Below are 24,102 nucleotides of genomic sequence, written 5' to 3' on the forward strand. Positions count from 1 at the left end.
GATGATTTTTGACGATTGCCCAGATTTTCAAGGTGTTGCTCCAAGTCCTTAGGCCCCATTAGAGGAGGGCCATGAAATTCAAAATTTTTATTCCCCTTCATCCACAGATGCTTATACATATGAAAACTGGTTGAATTTGGTTTAGAAATTACATAGAAGAAACTGAAAATCCATAACCTACCTACTTCACGACAGGTGGAAATACAGTCAAACCTTGTTATCTCGAACTAGATGGGAACAAGATTAAACTCCAAGAGATTGGAGGATTCAAAATAACCAAAAAAAATATCTGGACTGATCGGCATTTGAAATGATCTCATTTCAAAATCTCCCTGATATTCAAGATATTGGTGTTCGAGATAAAAAAGTTCAACTATAGATAGCAACAGGTCATCTGAGTAACTAGGGTGCCCTAAAAAACTACAGGGGGCATCTGCAAAGTTCAAATAAATGATAAATTTTATCAGTTTTCAACAATTTATTTTTTTAATATCAATCAATAAATCAGAAAAAATGTGTGTATTTTGTGACATATCATTTATCTTTTTTATGACTTGTATGACTGCCAAGACAGTACATTCTTGTTCATTTGTATACTGAATGTATGCTCTAATGATCCAAGAATTTTTCATCTGCAAAGCTTGCATTTTAATATATTCCTCACTCCTTAGTCCTAAACTACCACCAAACATTATTTTTACAAAATTGCTATTTATATATATGGGTTCGAAGTCCCCATGTAGAAAAAAAAAGTGTTGCTGAATTCCAGTAAATCTAGTACAGTCAAGCCATATTAATCAGGATGCATACAATCCAGACGCTTCACATTTCTAACAAAATCTGTGGGCAATGGAACACATTTACATTAAATTTATATCTACCAGTAATAAATGGAACAATGAATCCTCCATTAATTTGGACCATTTCCTGAGGAGCATAAGCATCCAGACTAATTGAGGCCCAACTGTATTTATTTAAGGTCTGACGATATGTTGCTCAAATATCTGTTTTTGTATTTCTTCATAATATACAACAAATTAATCATAATTATCATTGTCTTCTGATTTTTAAGCTGTTTTTAAATGTCTTAGTAGATAAGATACCATAAAAATTGTGACATTGGCAATGCTAATGATTTCGAATAGGATTATAGAATAAATAGCATCCTCCAGTATCTTGCTCAAATACCTGATAAGGTACCTTAATTTTCTTGAGGAAACTTGTTAAAATATCAATACTTCAATGACAAATTCTTGGAAAAAATTATATATTATTGAGGAACGTGTCATCTGACCTTAAGGTCATATGCACCAATAAAACTTTTCAAATACAATACTCAGAAGACATATTTTTACAGTAGCATAAGAAAACATTTTAAAAACTGTTAAAATTTCATATCAGAACTTTTCAAATGCCCACATTTACAGTTAACACTATAGAAACACAAAAGGAAGACATCTTTTTTCTTTTTAAAAATTCTAAACTTTTTAATATAAAAAATTGTAACAAAAAACAGATCAGTCAGTTGAGGTATATAAGGCCCAGATCCCTGTTAGTAAACAGAAAGATCTGATATTAAAATAAGTTAAAAATGTGGTTATCACAACCTAACATCACAGCTATTGCACTTGAGGATCTTAACTATTGTGCATGTTTATTTTTTATGCGCAACAAATGATTACTTATGCCTAAAGAGCCCCCCATCCCAAAGCGAACAAAATTATCCCCAACCAATGGTCCCATTGAGTAAAGTCCACTTTCTGCAAAACACTGGTAAGAAAATGGGTCCACATGAATTGGATTGTGCTTGCTGTCGATGGCACAGCGTGGTACGACACCGAGATTTCTGCCATCGTATGGAAGAAATGATAAGTCTGGACATGCTCCGATCAGAATAGCTACGCAGAAGGCATCCAGAGATACAATGTCTCCTCCGGAAGTTGTCTGTATCAGAACATGGTTGTCCTCTTTCAGTTCCACCAATGAGTGGTTTGGGTATGGTTTGTACAGGGGATTGATGGTTTTGCCTTTCATCATAGAATGGATGTTGTGATATTCTGGATAGATAGCTGCCGGCAATTTTTTAAAAATAAGTTGAGAGTCATTAGCTCCTCGTCGAAAAACGTGAACTACTGGGCGTTTCATCTTGAGGGCCATGATGATGGCATCTGCTGCACTAAGTCCAGCTCCAACGATGACGACAGGGTCCTGGGATTTCTTCTTTCGGTTGTGAGATAAAACATGTTCAACCTCTTGTAGAGAATGATAAACATATGGTAAGTTTTCACCATGAATACAGAGTTTGTTTGGGACATCAAAGGTTCCTGTTGCAATTACAACATTTGGGGTGCAATAACAGAACTCTTCTCTATCTTGGTCACCGTCTCCATGGAAATGATAACCTCTGACCTCCCAGAGGAAGGAGTGGTTTTTGTTTCTACATTTGCATGGCTCCACCTCTCCACTCTCTGAATCCACACCTTTATTGCTATGGTACTTCTTCTGTACCGATGTAACTACATGTTGGTCCCTGAAATATGGCCCCAGTCCTCGTTTTTCCACAAAATCACTGTAGTACTTTCTAACGTCTGCAATTGTTGCTCTACCATTATGAGCATGGTTTTCATCTCTGCAAAATTGGTGAACAATTATTATCATTTAAGCATTTTTTATTGAGTAAAACATTTATAAAGATAACATATATTCAGAGAGCCCGTTTATCTTTTCTGCAGGGAAAAGAAATACTGAAGTTCTAGGAAGTGAAAAGCAAACAAGTGCTTGACCTTGTTTCCTGATAACCTATATTTCTGACTTGGATAACATGTTCACCCACTAAAAATTGGTTTTTGGAAAGAGCAAGCATTTCTATGAGACTGTGTAGTTAGTTTAAAACATTTTTTTATATCAAGGAAGTAAAAATGTTTAGATTTTTTTACTACATGTTTTGGTACTAATTTGGAAAATTGATGGAAAATTGTTCAGCACAGGTTAAGATTATTACATTTGTAATTAGGAATATCTCCAATAATAAAACCCTATGCTTGCCATCAATAACCATAAAACTAAAATGCATTAAGTTTTAAACAAATTTAAAATGGTTACATCTTCCAGACATCAAACCATTGATAACATTTGTCTACCTCAGTCAGTCTGTTCAACATATGTGCAGTTAATCTTTGAAATAAGGGTTCAAAGTTAAAAATCACTTGGCTTGATATATAGAATACCTTGATAAGTTAAAAAAGCCCTTTTATACTGTTACAGAAGCTTTCAGAAATCATTAATATTTCAACCTATGTTGGACCTGCACGGTCATATTTTGATTAAGAAAATTAATAAAATTTTAAAATAATGTTAAAATGATTAAATACAGATAGTGCCTCCACATTATGTATTTTGTCAACTCTTCCAAGTTACTTCAGAAATAAATGTAGATTGCTGAAAATAATATCCATAGAATTACCTGTGGTGCGAATGTTGCCATTCTCTGAAATTCAGAGTGGGGAGCTCCATCCAATTTGCAAAACTCAATGTTTGCATGGCTCCATCCATATTCTAAATGAAAAAGAATTCTCATTTATCAAACATATTGACTTCAAAATAAAATAAAGGCAAATGAAACCAGTGATGATTCTACATTATTTTTCATACAAATAATACAGTTGAACTTTTTTATCTTGAACACTGATATCTCAAATACCAGGGAATAGAAGTGAATTGGCAGTTCCAACAACTTTTTCCTTAAGTTTTTTACCCTTGTTATCTTGAATCCCAGTCCCAACAACTTTTTTTCTATATGTTTTTTACCCTGGTTGTCATGAACCCTTGGATATCTTGACGTTTAATCATGGTCCCATCCAGTTCTAGATAACAAGGTTTGACTGTATATAAACACATATTGACTCTACCTGCCATGCTCCACCAGCTTTGCCTTTCCCCAAAACCAAATGATCTACAGCATGTTCTTTTTCAAACTTCCATTCCAACAGGGATGGGTTGTCTACCCCTAGGTCAGCATCTGGCCTGCGGAGGGCGTCAAACAGAAGAGCCACTGGGTTGGGAGAACGGCCTTCAAGTCCCTCCGACAAGAAGGACAAATCCTGCATATCGTGACATCAGCAAATTAGTACATGAAAATTTAACGATGCTGGAAGAGAGAATATTGAACAAAGGACATTAATAAGAGATTAACACACATAGTTGAGCAATAAAAGAATTGTCTAAATGATATAGAGTATATATTTTACAAAGATATAAAAAATTGATTTTAAGGAGTAGAATACAAGATACAGGTTTCTACAAAAGTTAAAGCCTTTTGTATTTATGACACGTATCATACAATGTATTGACTTATTGACCTGTACATATTGATGGCGCACACACAAACATCCTAGCTCTGAGCCATCAACAATTTATTGACACAAGAATTTCACAATTTACATTTACGGTACATTCTACTGGGAAATAAAAACTAGTAACTTTTCAAGTCTAGATAATTAAGGTCATATCATTTAGCTCAGTTTCCCATCCAATCAACATTTTCAATGCTATTGTATAAAAAAAATTATCAGTGAAAATTATCTTGAACATGCTTGCAGGCTGTGCTTGTGAGAGCTAGTTTGTTGGTAAATACCTATTAGTAAGACATGTTCTGTACTTGAATGCACCCTTTAACACCTTCTCATTCCTTCTCAGTTTGTTACAAGGATATGTCAACAACTTCCCATGCTCCCATCTCTAATATTTTTTTTTAGCCACAAAGCATGTGTTTTCAATGACTTTTTTTATTCAATACCTGCTCTACAATGGATTTCTTTGGGTTCATCTTTTGGAGTTTTTCATTAAGGTACACGTTGGAGTGAGTACCTCCTGCAAAATATGGCCGATACCCTGACAGGAAGACCGACAGACTGATCGCTGAGGGGCCATTTCCTGTTGATTATAAACATGATTAATCAGACACTTTAACATTATGCAATTTATATGATATTTATAAGTAGAATTTGAGTACTTGTCCATGGTGTTAAAAATATTTGATGTTTCGTCTGTGTTGAAAATTTTAAATTTAATGTCTTTTACACAGGTCACATGGGGTTAAAAAAAATGGCTGTTGTATCACATAAAACTAATAAGAATCTATATACTGAATTAAGTCTTACCAACAATGATGACCTCTTTGTAAGTGGAGCAGGCATTAGATGGCATTATGTCTTTGGAATGAGGCCTACACGATGTATATCTTAGCAGCCAACACACTCCATTCTAACACACAGTCCGAGTCCAAATGGAACTAAACAGAAAATTGCAAAAAAAATTTAAAAACCAAACCAAAACATTCAAGTAAATAAGTGGAGCTTAAACCAGGCTTTGTGCAAGTTGCATAAAAGACAATAGTTATAACCCCCCCTCCAAAAATTTTTTAAAGGTACACATGCATTATATAATGAAATAGCTACACAGGTGCAAGAATAAAATATCTGAAAAAAATATCTTATTTCAAAATTTATTTATAATTGCAAAAAATAGAGGTCTCTTAACTACAATATTAAATATTTGTAAAAATTAGATATGCTTCTTAATGCTATTCATTAATCATTGATTTCTTTTTTTCAAAATACCGTAATTTTCTTCAGACAAAATTTCCATTACTATTTGGAAAACATATATTCTGATGAAGTCTCAGACCTGTAACTCACTTGACACTGATGCTGTATCCTTGCACATTCATAAATGATTATAACATGTGCTTCATTGAGCTGATTATACTTGAATGCATATGAATTAAATGACCGGTACTACATGTACAACTTATATATCCCGTTAAGTTATGACATAATCCACCTATCATGGACACAATGCATGGACAACCTTTTAAATATTACAATAAATACCACATTCATCAAGGTACTATTGACATGTTCCAAATTTTGACAGACCACTGGGCAAAATTAGATCACACACACACACATATAAACTGTTTTAAATACCTCGGCCCTAGAACTATGGATATTTTAAATACAGTTATCGTGAGTGCTTGTTCCAAATCTTAACTTCTAATTAATACCATTCTCTGTTTACTTGCAGTTTCAAAATTTCTCCATTTAATTGTGCAAGATTTCAACGTTCTTTATATCGATTGTTAAACGTTTCATAAATCAGGTTACTGGTACATATAAAAATCATTTCTATGCAAACAACACAACAAACAATAGACTAATTAGCTCGATTCATGGGAAAAAAAGAAAAGAGCATTAAGGGCTGTTTTATTTGTAAAAGTACTTAATAACTGTTGTTGAATAGTTAATCATTTCAAATTCAGAGGTTGTATCCATGGATTTTACCAGCTAAACTGGACCAGCTATTTTTAAAACTGAATTCTTTGAAGCTATCTATGGTTGTATTTAGAGAGACAGCCCCCCCCCCCCCTTTTATCCTCTGAATTAAAAGGGCCTTTTGAAAAACATCTTTGGCCTCTTGCACAATATTTTCCTCCAAGGGTTAACAAGATTAGTATGAACCCCCCTCCCAACACCCTTATGAAAGATATCCCCCCTTGCAGAATTTTGGATTGTGTTCATTGAGTAGATGTATATTGATATGTGTACACCCAGCTCCATTGAAAAACCTTAGCCAAAAGCTATCTGCAATCCATTACCTTATTGATTTTAGCAGTATATATATGATGATTCTCGTCCCTGATGAAAATAGTCAACAATCAATTATACATTACACAAGTACTCACACAATTGTTAAAAATTACAAGTGCTACTTTTCTAGCAATGAAAATTTTAAGCAAGTGCATAAATTACATGAAACCCATTTCTGTTTTTAAATCATGAAATGTAGATTCCAGAACAAGTACTAGTAAGCAGAAAATTGGAGAGTTTTAAGACCCCCCCCCCCCTTCCAACAAATCACTTGCCATGCAAAACCAAAAAACAAAACAACAAACAACACACACTTTTATCAATCAGCTTTAGGTTTACCTGTGATCTAACCACTATGAGAAGTTCAATTTGGTATTAAAATGACAGTTCTACAAGTATGTCAGTCATAAAAGTACTGTGACGGAAGGGAGAAAATGCAATGGATCAGAGCAGGATTCGAACTTGGGCACCTCCTTAACTCTAGAAAAGTGCTGTACCAACTGAGGTGTCTGGCTACCAGTCAAGAAACCTCCCTGATTACCTCATTCTTCCCTCCTTCAAATGTTTTGCCCCTGAGGATACCAACCCTGGGCCAAGGCTTAGATCCATTTTTCCACCTGTACCTCAAGGGGCATGACAAAGAACCAATTGTAAAACTAAAAGGAATTAAGGGAGAGAATGTACAGCTCAGGACAAGGATTTGAAAATAAGCCTCCTGTGCTTTAGAAAGTTGCTCTACCAACTGAGCTTTTTGGTCAGTGACTGATCCATATTTCCTTCAACATCTTCATCCCCAGCAGTTTTATTACCTGATCTCCCAGGGCAGAGCAAAGAATCAAATAAACAGAAATAGAAAATGTCTCAGACCAGAGTTCAAATCCAGGCCTCCTGAAATCTAGGCAGGTGTTTTATCAGTTGAACTACACATATTCGGCCAACCAAGAACAAACCCATCTGACTTCCACAATGCTAAACAATACAAATATAATGTATTGCTTTCCTTAAACATGGTACACACTGCATACATGTATTCATCTTCGCTAGCCAAGTGTCCAATTCCTTTACCCATATGAGGGTAAACCTATTGTACACTTGGCTATCGAAAATCAAGATGCATGTATTTTGAACAGAATGCAATTATAAGTATTCGACATAAATTTTCAGTGAACTTTTTTCAGAACACTATACTATTTTTAATTTAAAAACTTGAAAAGATATAATTATTTAGCATTAAAAAAAGGAATTGTATCAATTGCCTTTCATACTGAAAAAAAATAAAGATCTATAGAAGTTATGTAAAAAATTTTGTAATTAGAACATATAGATATTTTTCAAAATACTCTAAGAGAAAGAAAAAAAAAAGCTGTCCCAACAAAATCTGACTTCAAACAAAAATACAAATGCCCCCCTCCCCCCCCCCCCCCCCCTAAAGTTAACTTTGCAGTTTTGTTACTTACAGTTGGAGCAAATCAGTGTTGACCTGAAGGTTTTTTGGAAAGAGTGGGGAAAAAATCTTGAATTTCTTCTCCTTTTAAAGGCATGTACGTTGATATTATATAAAGGTGTTTGTCAATCAATAAGTGGGCCCACCCCCAACACAGGTTGTAACAACAGAGCCTTGACTTGGGGACCTTCGGCCACATGGTCATTCATTCTCGTCATGACTGAGGAATTTCTCAAAACATGACCCATAGTTGCACCTCATCACTTTCTCTCTTTTAAAAAATATGAATTTCTGATCAATGTATGTAATAATATAATTTATATCTCTAGAGCTAACAAGCTTATCAATGTCCCGGCTGGTGGCATAAATGCGGGGCATTTTTAACAGTCGTTTAAAGATCAAATTAATCATGGTTTATTAAATTCTTGGAGTAAAAGTTTTATTCATAGTTTTAAATTCATATTCAGTGTGGGAATATTTTATCAACACCTCATTTGATCTAATTTATTTAAAATTGAAGGGATTTTTTTTTTGTACACATGAAATAAGAAAGTGACTGTGTTTCACTGCTAAGCTATATGTGTAGGTGAATATGACGGCTAATTGTCTTTTGATAATAGAAATACTGAAAAACTAGATATTGTCTAGGTAGGCATTAAATGGAATGTATATTGCTAGAGTCAAAGTTGAAGTTTTTTTAATGAATGCAACCCATGATCTTTCATCTTTGAGAGCATAAAAAATGTAATATGGCAATTGAAATTCAAATATACTGCACTGGTAATGATTAAAAATAATTTTCAGTAAATATACCTTTTAAATTTTTAATATGTTATCTTAAGATAGAAACAAACTTTAACTTCTAATCAGTTTTTACATCTTTTATGATAATTAATTAATAACTTAAATTATTTTCAGCAAGCATAAAAAACACATCAACTTCTTGAAATGCAAACTTAAATTGTGTTGAAAGTAATAAATTTTAAATTCTTTAACTAAATTACATAATCTTTTGTGCAATTCATGCACATATTTATCTCCCACTTTTTGACCTGTCAAAGTTACAATTTTACCCCGCAGATAAGAAAAATACTGCTGAATAATAGAGATATACCCTATAGGAATGGAAAATAGAGCAGTTTGCTGAATCATAGTGACAAACATTTTCTACAAAAGATGGAACTCACTGCACCTCAAGACCAAAAAAGACAGTCATCTATACCTATTTTGAGAAGCATCCGAGGAATGCTAGCTTTAGATGTTTGCCGCATTTTATGTTTAATTGAAGAGTTTTACACTGGATGAATGAAAGCCACCTCCAAAGATGATATTTCTAAAACCTTCATAAAAGAAGAAAAAAGTAAGAAATCCCTCAAGGACCATAATCCTACCTGCATCACAGGGTGCTATTTTACGACTTAACAGGATTTGACACTATTCATGATGACATGTAAAATATTATGATAACTTCTGCTATTGGGTGCTGAGGTGGTCAGTGGTTATCACCAGGGTCACTCAATTCATCTCTTCAGCTTTACTTTTTTTTCAGAAAAAAGTTTGAATTTCACTTTTACACTGAAATTTTTGTTACAGTATTAATGTCACTTAGTGTACTTAAACCCCCCCCCCCCCCCAACGAACAAAATCAGTTTAAATTTCAACAGGTGGTGTTTCGTCGTCAGAGGTACATTTTATTTATCATGTTTGTAGTTAACACTCTTTGTTTACTGCATATTCACAAAATAATTTTAAAGAAACTTTTAAAATTCACAAAAGCAATAGAAATGATATAATTTTACATTCATTGAAATAATTGTCCAGTAAGTACCTACATGTATTCTGTTTTAAAAATATCACTCCCTAAATATTTAGCCTAATAGCCAATATGTGATATATAATGTTATGTCCCAATTTGTAGTCAATTATCTTACCTTCATAAAGTCAATTTGCAGTTTGCATAATTTTTTCTACCTCACAATAAACCTGCTGTACGTTATGCAACGTAAATGAAAAATGAAGTGCGGGGTAAACAAGTCAATTTAAGTGCGTGTGGTGCATAATGGGATGGTGCATTTACATCAAACGTCTTTTTTTTTTAATGTAATGAAGCCTCACTAATATTAGGTCTAAGTATACACCTAATAAAATCTATAGCAGAGTTATCTTTTCGTGAAAGATTAAGACATGACAATATTTAATCTCATTATGTCATACTTTATAATTCATGCACAACCGTGAAGTTCCAACAATGATTTTAATGATATTATAATTCTTCAGTTTGATTTTTTACCTGATTAAGTTAATGAGTTTGATTTTTATTACTATTTAAAGCTTCGCCGGTATACGGGCAGCATCACTCTTCTTGCTCCAAAATACATTTAGGCTACCGTCTTAATGTCATGTGCACAATCTTACCTTTCCGTGATTTAGTTCCTAGTATGAACACGTGTGTGTCGTCCACGCGCGATGGGCACCGAGTGAACACTAAGGTCCCTTTAACACGGCGTGAACTCCTTTGTCCCACATCATGAACTCCTGTAATTAATGTTTGGAGTCATCTGCCCTTTAGGATCTCTTGGGCGCGGATCTACTTATGTCATTTTGATTTTCACTACAACGGCATTTGCAATATTGGGGCGGATCAAGCATCTTTTGCTCTTCATATGATGTGGGGTTGTCCTTGATACACTCAAATAAAGAAATGGATCCATCCATATCAGAAAGCTACCCGTAGACAGGACAAAATGGAAAAAAAAGATATATAAATCATTTTATGCATTGGTTGTAAACATGTTAACACTTTTATTAAAGACTTTTCATTTATAAAACCAATATTGTATACAGAAAATATTAACCGCAAGATGAAGTAAATAAGTACTTCAGAATATATGTAACAGGTGCCATCTTGGTATTTATTGCCATTTTAAAATAATTAAGTGATATTACATATTCAAATGGGTGATATAGTGATATCACTCATTCAAATTGAGTAGGTGCTATCATCTATGCATAGGTGATATCACTCATTTGAGTAGGTGATATTTCGATATTACTTTTTTGACAAAATAAATAGGTGATATCATATAAGAAGATTATTTTCGTAATTTCATTGGCTGAAAAAAGTCACAATTCGTTCTTTTGTGATATAGACGTGGAATATGATATCTCGCAAGCTTGGTCGCTATCACTTTCTGTGTCTTCGGTCAATATCACTTGACATGGGTCCTTATAACCACAAATCGACATACTAAAGTCTATAACAGTATAATATCACATATTATAAGTGATATCACCTATTTGAAATCAGAGACATATCTATTATATGTCTCTGTTGAAATGAATAAGTGATCATGGCCGTAGGAACCGGGGGGAGGGGGGGGGGCAATAATTTTGCCGATATATAGATTACTTTAGAAAACGTTGATACTATATGCTTGTGCCCCCTCAAAAAAAAAGTCTGATGCCCCCCCCTTTTTTTTTTTTTTTTTAAAAAAAAAAGAAAGATTATTTTTATTTATTTATTTATTTTGCTTGTAAAGGAATTTTTGGTAGTTGATAGTGCTCCCTCAACTGAAAATGTATGGCTGTGCCCCAAACTGAAATTGCTTCCTACGGGCCTGATGATATATCACTTACTTGAAAAGCCCCCCCCCCCCTCCGCAGTCCCTGGTGCCAAGATACTGTGGATAGTTACTAATATTCTTCATTTTTTAACACAGATCTAGCACATTTTTTTAATAGCTTAAAATAAGTTTGAAGTTTACCGTGCACACTTTGACTAACAATTTTAAAGTAAAAATTTTCAAAAAAATGTTTTCAAATTGTGACTGAATGATTTTTTTTCCTTCTAAATTTAAACAATTTTAATTGTTGATGTATCTTGTTTTGTTATGAGAATCAAATATATTTTAATCCAGGATAAAGAGAAATTCAGAATTTCTATAATAAAATTAAGCACACCAGTGGCGGATGCAGGAATTTCATAATGGGGGGGGGGGGAGGGAGGGGGTAGAAGGCAGGGACGGAGTCTGGGGCTGCATTGAAGCCCCCAGTGGGTCTAGGGCAAAGCCCTGGTGGGGGGTCCGAGCTGACGAATTCGTAGAAATAAGAGATGCGTTTCCTCGATTTTAGGATAATGGACATATTAGTAGACATACAAAAAAATTCAAATGGGGGGGGGGGGGGGTGCCCGGCGCGCCGGCCCTAGATCCGTCTTTGCACACAACCAAGAAAACAGTCTATGCACCTTTATTTGCAGTAAAAAATATAGCCCTCATGGTCTGGCATTTACAAGTATGATAGTTTTAATTTCAATTTTAATTTGAATTTGAATTTTCTTGGGCAATGAAACTTTGAAAGTAACAAAAATGACCTTAGGGCAAACTTTAAAATAATGTTGATTTGCCCTCTCCCGACTCAGCATGAAAAAACTTGGTCAGTAGGTAGGTGGGAAAATTTTTTTTCCCCACAAAATTTCAACATCAATGATGAATTTTCAAAATTTAAGAAAAAACAATCGTTTCCTTGATGTTAAAAAAAAATTTTTGAGTCAGGCCATTTTTACCCAGTTTGTCAGGAGAGGGCAACCAAACAATTTTTTAAAGATGGCCTAGTCTTTAAACCTGTAACTTGTTATATGAAGCTGTCAAAAATATCTTTCACACAACTGAAGCACTGAAACTGTTGAACACTAACTCAATAAAATTCATGTTCTCAGCTATAGTAGAGAACAACTCTTCATTTTCTTGATCAAAGGGAAAGGGTGGGGTTGGGTGGGATGGGGTGGGAGAGGACAAAGAAAGAAAAAAAATCTCCAACCCCTTTAACTGTATAACTGTTACAGTTAATTAAATTATTTTTTGAACTGCTGCCAATAATTCATTTTTCTTGCAAGTGTCCAAGAGTTGTCCTTCCTGAGGAGAAAAAAAGCTTCACCGACACAGTCCTGTCAATGGGAATTTTTGAAAAGACTAAAGAAAAATAGAAGTAAGGAAGAACCATTCATATATATGAAATTATCCTAGCTTTATTTGAAATGGATGGACATTTACATTCTCTTGGAATATTTATTCATTAACCTTTTGTAACCATGGATACACACATGGTTATACAATATCCAATTACAATGATAGTATAAATCAAACTTCTTGCCAACTTGTATTGGATTAATAAAATTAGATGGGTTCACTCTGCTTCAATTTAATTTTGAAAAGGTCATACGCAGTAAAAAAAACAACAACACAGTCCTGAATTACTACTGGTTATGCTTTTAAGAATAAAGCCTGATTCAAAAGCAAAAATTACATTTTGAATTCATATTCTAATATGAATACATATTTGCTAATTTACAGATATGGACATTAAAAATTATGGCATATGCAAATTTCTTTGTAGATTTAATATGCAAAGCACTTTTCTGTAAAAATATGACAAAAGTAAACAACCGATGAAAATTATTTTGCACAATTCTCTTAGTGCATACAAATATTATAATGCACTGCTCCTTGATACTGATCATTTACCTGTAAAGCATAAGAAAGCATCATGCATAATGATGTTTTAATAATCTCTTGAAATACACAAAACAACATAATTCTTTACATCACAAAAAAAATTAGCTGAAGAGCTATCACTGCTACAAGATTCATTGTAAACATGTGACAATTATCTCGCTTAAGAATCACAGATCCACAGATTTAAATATAAAAAAAAACAAAAAAAAAAACAAAACAAAAAACAAGAAGTCTGTGAGCCAGTGCTCTCTAATAATACTCCCACTCCGATGTGAATACACAAGTTCAGTTATGGACAGACACAGTGATAATTAAAAAAATTGACATCTGATTTGTACAAAAATGAATCCCAACATATAGCATGCCTAAACATAGAGTGTTTTAAAATTTCAAGCATCTGCGATTAGTTGCTGAGAAAACTACCACTCAGATTTGTTATGTATGGTATGGACAGATGCATAAACAGGAAATTGACATCGGATTCATACAAAAATGATTCTCACCATATGGCATGCCTAAACAAAGGTTGTGCTAAAATTTCAAGCATCTGTGATGAGTAGTTGCTGAGAAAACTGCGACCAATATTTGTTATGTATGCTACGAACAGACGCACGGATGAACAGGAAGTTGACATCGGAATTGTAAAAAAATGAATCCCACCATATTGCATGCCTAAACAAAGAGTATGCTAAAATTTCAAGCATCTGGAATGAGTAGTTGCTGAGAAAACTGCGACCAAAATTTGTTACGGACAGACAGACACACAAACGGATGGACAGACAGATACACAAGGGTAAAACAATATACCCCCTTCTCCTTCGGAGCGGGGGTATAAAAAGAATCACAGATCCATGTGACACTCTGCCACAGGTAGTCATGATGGTGGGGGGTGAACAAAATCCTCCTCATTTTCCTCTTCTTTGATCCCTCCACTCATTGCATCATCATATGAGGGGGGTCCATCAGGGGGGTTTGGAAGGTTTTCCAAGTCACTGTGCTGTGATTTAAATTCAAATTCAGTTTTCATAGTGGTGAGGCCTCTGGTTGGGGGAAGAGGAGTCTCCCCCATGCGACTGGGACCCTTCTCATCCTCGTAAGGATAATAAGGGGGTATTATGGGAGTGGCAATTTGCTCACGATCCATGGGGGACTTGACTGTGGGAGGGAGACTGACTCCACTGGTGGTTGCTGGTCTATCAGGCTCTGCTTTCTCTGACGGGGTGGTTCCTTTCCCGGCCCCTTCATTCCACACCAGACTTTCACCAACTTGTAGAACAGTTCCTAGTTTCTGAGCTGCATCCTGCATCTTAAATGAGAAATTGACAAAAATCAAACAAAATTACATAATTTACAAAAACTCTCATTCAACTTTCAATGACTTCATTGTTTGAGTTCTTAATCTCCCCTTCAACGTTTTTCTAACCTCCTGATCCCCTGCATTTGGATTGGTTGTCTTCATGATTCTGTATCTACTCTCAAATTCCTTGTAATTTTTCAGAGCTGCACTTTTGTCACCAGTGTTGTGCAAAAATATTGCAAAGTTGAGACTCATTGCAGGGTCTTTCCTGAAATGTAAGAATTTTGTTGGATAATTTTTTTTAAAGGTATTGCTATTCACAAGTTCATGAAAAAAATAATGTTATTGAATTCAACTCACCATACAGTCAAACCTCCATATCTCAAACTCAAAGGGACCGAGATAAAACTTTGAGATATCCCAGGATTCAAGATATCCAGGGAAAAATACTTAAAGAATAAGGGGTTAGAACTTCCAAATCACCTTGACATATCCATGGTATTCAAGACATCAGTGTTCGATATAAGTGTTTGAAGTTCAACTGTATATATATAATATAATTTTTTTTAAAAAATGCCTTGATCGAAGTGACTTACTGTTCCAGAGTTACAGCCTGTTCATATGCCTTCCTTGCGTTGTCAGGGTCCTCCAAATGAGTCAGGGCAACTGTCCAAATTAATTTAAAAAAATATATAATCTGAACAATACTTCATCAAATTTGCATATGGATAATTACTCTATACACATGTATTTGTAGATTGGTTCAATAAAATAATTTTTATCCCTTTTTAGATAATAAAGCTTGAATCATGTATTAAAAGAATAATTTTGCAATTTCTAAGCAAATTAGGTATTAAAGAAGGCAATTTCAAAGTGCAATGAATTCTTGAATTATTTAAAACATCCAAATACTCAAAAATTCATGTCAGATCAAATAAATAAATTACATGCATTATTAACAAAAATCTGTTGGATTTTTTTTTCATAGATTCATAACTTTATGCATATAATGTTTACCTCCCAGGAGCATAAATAACTGAGCCATTTTGGGACGCAAGTTAATGGCTGCACTCAGGAAGTGGAAAGCAGACGCATACTGCTGCATAGTGAGATGGACCAATCCCAAATTATAAAGAATCTTCCAGTCAAACGGGGCCAGATAGTTAGCACGCTTCAGGCAGCTAATTGCCTGTAATATAAGATATTCATATACATAGTAAAAATTCCAATTTAGCCATATATCAGGGCTGTGTTCAAGATCATAGCAGCTACTTAGCTTTAGGTAGAGCTACCATCGTCAATGATATGCTAGCGACTACGTAGGGATGACAAGTGATAATTCATACAGTGCATTCAATAGACATAGCGGCTAGCCTAGCTGCTAGGTTAGATATCAACCTAGCAGCTACAGTCTTAAATGCAGCTCTGCTTTCTGTTCATTCAAAAAAAAAAAAAACAAACAAACAAAAACAAAAAAACTAGCTTCTGTCATGATAAGAAATACACTATGATGAGTAATTTAAGAAGTTAAACAGTGAAACATTATTTTCCCCATTTTGAACCTTCAAAGTATTCCAATTTTGATTCTTAAAATATTATTTCCTTATACTAAATTTATAGAAGTAACTGATTTGCAATGTTTCATAGCTGAATTTATACTGATTTCAACAGAATCACATAATTATGCTAAAAACTCAACTTGCACAAAAATGAAAACTGGCCCGGTGTTGTAAATATCACAATTTTTCAACTTCAAAAAATCTCTGAATGTAAGTTGAAAAGATTCGTCCTTAATTTTCATAGTACCAATGTAAAGGAAATCTGGTTGCTTAAAAAGCTTACAGCAACATATTTCTTCTTGCCAAAGAAAGCCATCCCAATGTTATTCCACAATGGAGGACTCTCAGGGGTTGCTACTGCTGCAATCCTATATTTGTTCAGTGCAACATCAAAATCACCATGTGTCTGCATCATGCTCCCAGCTGCCATTATGGCCTTGACATGTGAAGGGTCATAGGTCATGGCATTACCAAGATTTTCAAATGCTTTTTGGTACTGACCAACCTGATATGAATAAATGGAAGTAATGGATTTAAAATACTGTGTCTATAAATTATATCATTTTGAAATACTCCTTTAATGAAAGCTAATTGTGTATTTTTCTTTTCCTATGAAAGTATAATCTTTAAAACACAGCATATGTTAGATGAAGTCTGTTAAGTTTTAAAACAAATGGTACCTGCATGTATAGAAGTCCCAATGTTGTCAGCATGTCTGGATTTTCTGGAGAGTACCTACAAGGCAAAAAATCAGACCATCATTTTTTCAGACACTTTTTTAAAATACATACACATGCTATTTCAGATATCTAGACACAACAATCTTAAATATAGATAACAAACAATCTGTGTTTATTAAGCCTAGAAGGAAGACAGAAAAATTTCTGCATTTTATACATTGATATATCTGTTAGGCTAATTATCCAGTATATTGTCAATCTCTTTAAATCGATCATTGTGCAAAGTTTTCCATATTTATTTAGCCTACTGTTTGAACAATGATTAAAAAAAAAACAGCACAATAAATGGATTTTCAAAAAACTGCTTACTCTATATAAATCACAGTTCATTGTTTTGTACTGAAAATACATTAACCAAACAATGCCATATCTTCCTTGAGGGGAGGAATGAAGTACAAAAATATCTGAAATATGTCTGAGGTATAAAATCAATGTTTGCATGGTTTTATCAAAACAAAGGAAAAACTTACTCCACGGCCTGTTTATAAATCTCAATGGCTGCTTCTATATTTCCCTCCATTAGGTGAATCTTCCCCAGCATCACATAAGAAATTTCATGTCTTTTGAAAGATAATGCCTGGCTGAGACAATCTTTTGCCTTTAAAAAAATGAATTACATGTAGTATATTTACACTAAATACATGGTCAATGCCATGAATTTTGTCATAGAATGATATTGGAAGAGAGATAACTCCAAATAAATGAATTCTCTGTTTACAAATTCTTCTTACTCGTATATCATTAATAACTTTTTCTTCTAATATACATGTAGTAATTTACCAGATCAAATATTTTCTGTGCAAAAAAAAAAAAAAATTAATAAATGAACAAGGGTTTTCATTTCTTAAAGGAAAATAAATTGACAATTAGGCTGTAAATGAAAGATTCAGCTTACCATTTTGTAGTCTCTAAGATACATGTAACACACTCCTTGATTATGTGCTATTTCCTGAAATTGTAAGTATGTGTATTCCTCAATGTTGAATTAATTATGTATTTAGATTTGAAAAAACTGTTGACAATTAGGAATGGAAAAACCTACTTCACTGTCACTAATGATATTCAATTTTTTTTTTAAAACTTTGATAAATTTTGAAAATCATTTATACAACATGTTATATTTAGAGTATGAGTTTCCTACTGTATCGGAGATACAGGGCGGGGCTTAAGGCGAGAGCGATAGCTCGAGCCGGGCCCCCCCGTATCTCCGATACAGTAGGAAACGAGTATTCTAAATGACTTGTGACATGACCTTTCTTATGACCTTGCTAATTTACATGTGTATTTGGGTATATATCTCTCAACCAATCAGATGATTTTACAGAAAGTTGATTCAGTACCCCATTTTTAGCAATTGCAACTGAAATGCCGAGTGAGGTGGACGTGCAGGCATCTATCAATTTAAATAATTACAATTATGAGATGCATTATATAATGTGTTTTCCCAAAATTTAATTTATATTTGATTGCTTAGGTTTTTTTTCTTTCTATTTAGCTCTTGTTGATTTTTTTTAAATCTAAGCTACGAATTTAGTGCAAAACATTTTGATACATAAGAATCATATATGGGAATGTATTTGAAGCAAAAATGTTTTGGGGAGGTCGTATTCTGAGAGAAATGTCCGACAATGTCATCAACCGGTCGTCATACATGTGTATACAAAATTCTTGGCTCCAAATTGAAATAAACAGATTTTAAGAAAGGGGGCATATTACCTTCATGTTTGAAACAAAATGTAGAGGAACCAAAGGCAGATCCAGCACTCACTCGCGCGCATCGATGTCCCCCCCCCCCCCTTTTGATTTTTTTTTCTTTTTTTTTTTTTTTTTTTGGCTTTCGTAAATTATGTTTGCTAAACTTGTATACACTTTTAATTTATAAACACGAAACAATCACGCACATATAGTGTCAGGCCTGATTATGAATCTACCCCCCCACGAAACTCCCGACTTTCCAGTTTGGACATTTTTTTTTTTGAAGAAAACCATTTGTGTACTGCCCCCACTCCCTCCTTTCTAAAATTTTTTAATCCGCCACTGGTAACTTTTCGTTGTAAAATTCTATTCTTTATTCATCTCAAATTTTGAATAAATACTAACAGCGCTATCGTGCAATTTGATTGATTCTTTTGTCTATATCATTTAAGATACGGATTCAGTTTTCCATCATCGCTAAAAATAAACCTTACTGTATCGTTGATATTTTTCAGATACAGCACAGTTTCTGCTCATTTGCATGAGAAACGACCATTAAAAGTGTTCTGTATCGCAGTTATTGTACGGCTGACTTCAAAGGAAAACTCGCCAGGTCATGTCACAACTACTTATGTAGTTTCTCAACTGAAGACAAAATTTTATACAATCAATAAAAATTTTCAAATGTGAAATAGAAATTTTAGAAATACCCAATCTCTGTCGCTCAGCTTAGCAGCCTCATTGTATAACTCTACGGCAGCTTTGTGTCGAGCCAAAAGAAATCTGAAGAAATGAATAAAGATCGATATCATGTTTCTTTCTATAATTGCTATAATTTTCGGAAATTCCTCTCACCCTCTCAATCTTTCTCTTAAGGTTACTCAAGAAATAAAATTGCTTCAAATATTGTCCTTGAAATACATACAGACATCGGTTCACAACCATTCTCTCTGTTTTCAATATAATGAAAATTGCTCAAACACTGGATTCTAACCAAGTTTTTATAAATAGCACATTTTTCTTGCAAATTTTCTTGTAAATGTTTGGGTATATGGTGACCAGGTACAATAGACAAATGCACTCTTGATTCCCACGGTCTATGGGTACAGTACAATGTCTCTCACACTGTGTTGTATCCTTGGATGAAAAAATATTCTCTATCACCTGATATATGAGCTCTGTAGTTCGGAAGTCAACTGTGAAAGATTGGTGTCCAATGAGTGGATAGCAAATGGGTTAAAAAGGGGACTTTATAACTATGTCTACAGAATACATGTACTTTATGTTGGTTGGCATAACCTAAACATGTTTTCATTAGCTTTCACCAACTGTCAATATAACCACCCTTCTAATCGCCTACAGAGAGATTTTTATTAAAACTTACAGTGATCGAGCCACCTGTTTAAGGTTGTCAGCACTCTGTGGGTTCAGTAGTGTACAAGTCTGGAATAGCTCTAAGGATTCCTGGATCCTCCCCTCCTGTCTCAGAACCAGTGCTGTTTACCATAAAAAATAAAAAGTCTATCAAAACTTTATCATTTTTTGACTATTTCCCTATAAAAACTTGTGTAGATGTACAAAGTAAACTTTTTTTTCAATTGCGTTAATTTAATAACTATCTTAATGTATATGATGTTGGCAATCTTGCAAAGATGCCATTATACTTTTATTTTCAAGGAGACTTTTTAGCATGTATTTCAATCTGATCATTTCATGATTGCTAGGTTTTTAATTCCAGAGTTTAATGTTAAACCTTTTTTAATTTTTTCTGAAACATACTTCTTTAATGGAACATTGTTCATGTGTACCTTGAGTGTAGACCGCATATTCACACATCCCACCACTTTCAGCTAGGCCTTCCTTGATGATGGATTTACAGATGTCAAACTCTTTTCTTACATAATGGAGGTGTATCAACCAGTTCCTTCTCTCAAATATAGGCAGCTCTGGAGCTGCAATAACATGGGAAGCATTTACATATCACTGATGCACTTTAATTTTTCTAAAGTCAATTTTAAGTCCAATCCTCACTTTTTTTTTTTTAATCAAATGGTTAAATTGTAAAACTAAAAATAATGAAAATGATGGACTAATTCTTTTCCAACATGGTGGCTTAATCATAGCAACAACATACATGAAAAAAATTACATATGAGAATTTTAAAATGCAATTCCCAATGACACAAAACTATATTTTGAATCTCAATCTGATACATTAGGGGTGTGCAAAGTTGAATAATATTTCTATTAGTCATAAATTTTGTCTTCCAAAAAAAGACCTTGCATGACACAGTAACCACAGGCCACAGGAGTTTACTGAAAATTTTAATGTCATTAAGAGCATGCAAAACAAGATTTGAGAGATTAAGAGAGTTGCAGAATTCTTTAATATTATTACTAAACGGTTTCATTGTCGAACATATTATACATTAAGTTAGAATTATCACCCATGCTTGTTTTACTGCATTGCCAATACACCGAATGCATTCTTCCATTAAACTGGATCCATAGAACATTATCATCTTAGCGATAGAACATTTTAACAAAAATAATAAGGAAATTAAGCTTCAGTAAAATAACCTGCACCTTTTTTAGGTTTTGGCTTTGGAGCAGCTGGAATATTGACGACAGGTGGTGGTACTTCTGGGGCACCAGATGGAACATCATTCTGTGAATAGAAATTGTTACTTGTACAAGATCATGACAAAGTGTGGTGAGGGCTTTTCCCGAGACATTGTTAGATTATTCAAACTATTTTATCAATTTTAGTTTATTCAACCTATTTATGACTTTTATTTGATATTTCACGACAAAAATTTGTTTTACGAAAAAAAAAAAAAAATTAAAAAGGTATATTAGGCCTCTAGATTCTACTTTTTTTACACTCAGTCAATGAACACAACAATTTGAACAATGCAATGACACCTTTTGAATATACCTCGGAAACAAGGAAAAAAATCAAACCATATTGGAAAATTTATATATTATTCTTGTGATAAGTCTGCTAAATTTACCTCAACTGGGCCTGTATTCTTTTCTTCAATAGGTGCACTAACTATTTCATCGTCTTTGGGATCCATTTTCAAGATTTTGTTTGAGATAGTTACGTGGAGTTGAAATTAAATGCACCTCGATCCCGATATGTAAAATAGATATTTTAAAATATGGATTATCATCTAGCTTATGGTTCTGAAATTTGGATTGCAGACTACAAATGTGATTTATTATCCTCAGATCATTTCCCATATGAAAAATACAACTCCAGATATGTAAAGACATTCTAGGTGTTCATAGAAAATCATCTAATAATGTTGTTCTATATGAGTTGGGACAATTCCCACTACTTTATTTGTGTTATGAAAATATTTTTGAATTTTATTCAAGATTGAAAAATTTAGAGTCACAGAATGAGAGAAATTTTTACTCTACAACAGAAATTGTCTTTATCCTCATTGGACAGATCACATACTATATATGAACAAAATCTGTGAACAGTTAAAGAACATTTCTAAATCAGATTCTGGAAAATTAACTTTTTATAGTCATACAATAAATTTAAATGAATATAAATTACAGAACTACCTACAGTTACCATTGACGAATTCTGAAAGAACAACCCTAACAAAAACAAAGAATTAGTGCTTACATACTACATATTGAAATGGGGAGATACTCAAAGCTACCTATTCCTAGAGAAAAACGTGTATGTCATTCTTGTAAACTTTTTATTGAAAATGAAAAAAACATTTTGTACTTTATTGTCCTAGTTATGATCAGTATAGATTACAATATTGTGATATATTTAATGTTCAATGTTACATGAAGGAAAACCCTGTTATTGACATTATCAACCCTCCAAGTATTAAAATTACTAGAAGAGTATGTAACTTTCTGAAAGAGTGCTTTGATATTAGAAAAGAACAACTTACTAGATGGTATGTCAAATAAATGAATTGAATTGAAAAAAAGGTACCTATTGAGATTTTTAAAGAATATGACATATAAATAATCAAATCTCATAAAAGGAATAGACTTAGAACTTTTCAAAATATTTAATTTTCTGGAGAAAAAAAATGTTCGTATTTTGACATAGTCTTATACATATTATGGCCTTTTTGTGTTTAAGGGGGACCGATCCTCTGATAAGACAGATAACTTTCAAAGTAAAAAAAAATCCTAATATTACGCATAGTTTATTTTACCAGAGTTGAATAGTTGAGACCTTTGAGTAGTCAAATTCGATCAAACCTGACACGTGATGGAAACATTAATCTATTTTCTTTTGCCTTATTTTTTCAAATTGTTTTATTATATTTTACAAAAAAAAAAAAAAAAACAAAACAAAACAAAAAACAAAAAACAAAAAAAATTAAAAAAACAAAAAACAAAAAAAAGTATAATCCATTATTAGAACTTTACAAATTGAATAGTTGTATCTTTTAATTGACAATTTTGAAATGATTTAATGTATTACTTTAGAGGATCTAGAGGGGGTGGGGTGGGGGGTCCGGATACCCTGGAATTTACAGTGTTATTACATGTATATATAAGTATATACTGAAACAAATATAAAAAAGGAGTTTGGAAACACCCCCACCCTCCCTTCAGAAAACGTGGACCCCACCACCATCACAACGAAATATGTTTATTTTTACGTTTGGGAAAGGAATTTAGGATTTTTTTTTTTTATTTTGGGGCTTGTCAAGAAATTTCTGGATTGGATTTTTTTTTACTGGGGGGGGGGGGGGGGGCTGGAAAAAATTTCTAGATCCGCGCCTGTATTAAGTATCATGTGTAGAATTTTTATTAGCATTACAAAAAATATCTATTTATAAGAGAGATAACTCTTGTTAATGGACATATTATTTTCTTACAAGCACATAAAACATGGTGATATTCTGCCTTAGGAAGCAGCGCTTTATTATGTTTCCTAATATGAATTTAATAGGTATGACACTAAATTTTATTTTTATATACATCTAATATTTTAAATTTTATGTTGTGATAATAAATTATTACTTTTCTATTCTCTGTGTTGAAATTTTTTCATATCATTGTCTGAGATAAAAAAAAAATATGAAAAAAAATAAGCAGCGCTTCATACCTCAAACTATTTTTCATTTAAATCTAATTCTATAGCTCTTAATGAAAATTAATGTTGGGAAGTAAAAAAAAAAAGTGAAATTTAGAACAGAGGGTCATTATTCC

The 24,102-nt window shown here is 33.4% G+C and overlaps 2 protein-coding genes across 3 annotated transcripts; both read right to left on the reverse strand.

Moving 5' to 3' along the window:
* Positions 1 to 458: 458 nt before the first annotated feature.
* LOC133175407 (oxidative stress-induced growth inhibitor 1-like) lies at positions 459 to 10,527 on the reverse strand. Of its 2 annotated transcripts, XM_061310513.1 has the most exons (6): positions 10,507 to 10,527; positions 5,160 to 5,290; positions 4,796 to 4,932; positions 3,909 to 4,100; positions 3,464 to 3,555; positions 459 to 2,629 (listed from the first exon to the last, which is right to left on the reverse strand). In XM_061310513.1, exons 2-6 carry the CDS (start codon positions 5,203 to 5,205, stop codon positions 1,642 to 1,644), a joined length of 1,455 nt encoding a protein of 484 aa, XP_061166497.1. In that variant the 5' UTR covers positions 5,206 to 5,290; positions 10,507 to 10,527; the 3' UTR covers positions 459 to 1,641. The 2 variants fall into 2 exon arrangements, with proteins under 2 accessions (XP_061166497.1, XP_061166498.1); XM_061310514.1 differs by lacking the exons at positions 5,160 to 5,290; positions 10,507 to 10,527 and having other exon boundaries at positions 3,909 to 4,147; positions 4,796 to 4,911.
* A 2,572-nt stretch (positions 10,528 to 13,099) lies between these two features.
* Positions 13,100 to 21,974, reverse strand: LOC133175554 (Bardet-Biedl syndrome 4 protein-like). Its single transcript, XM_061310675.1, has 13 exons — positions 21,909 to 21,974; positions 21,481 to 21,562; positions 20,704 to 20,847; positions 20,280 to 20,391; positions 19,606 to 19,678; positions 18,096 to 18,149; positions 17,671 to 17,798; positions 17,141 to 17,195; positions 16,744 to 16,965; positions 15,919 to 16,090; positions 15,498 to 15,567; positions 15,028 to 15,169; positions 13,100 to 14,910 (listed from the first exon to the last, which is right to left on the reverse strand). Exons 1-13 carry the CDS (start codon positions 21,972 to 21,974, stop codon positions 14,479 to 14,481), a joined length of 1,752 nt encoding a protein of 583 aa, XP_061166659.1. The 3' UTR covers positions 13,100 to 14,478.
* Positions 21,975 to 24,102: the final 2,128 nt, after the last annotated feature.

The sequence above is a fragment of the Saccostrea echinata genome, unplaced genomic scaffold (genome assembly GCF_033153115.1).
Source record: "Saccostrea echinata isolate AGI-Se365-2 ecotype Australia unplaced genomic scaffold, CSIRO_AGI_Sech_v1 ptg000062l, whole genome shotgun sequence".
Classification (NCBI taxonomy): Eukaryota; Metazoa; Mollusca; class Bivalvia; order Ostreida; family Ostreidae; genus Saccostrea; species Saccostrea echinata.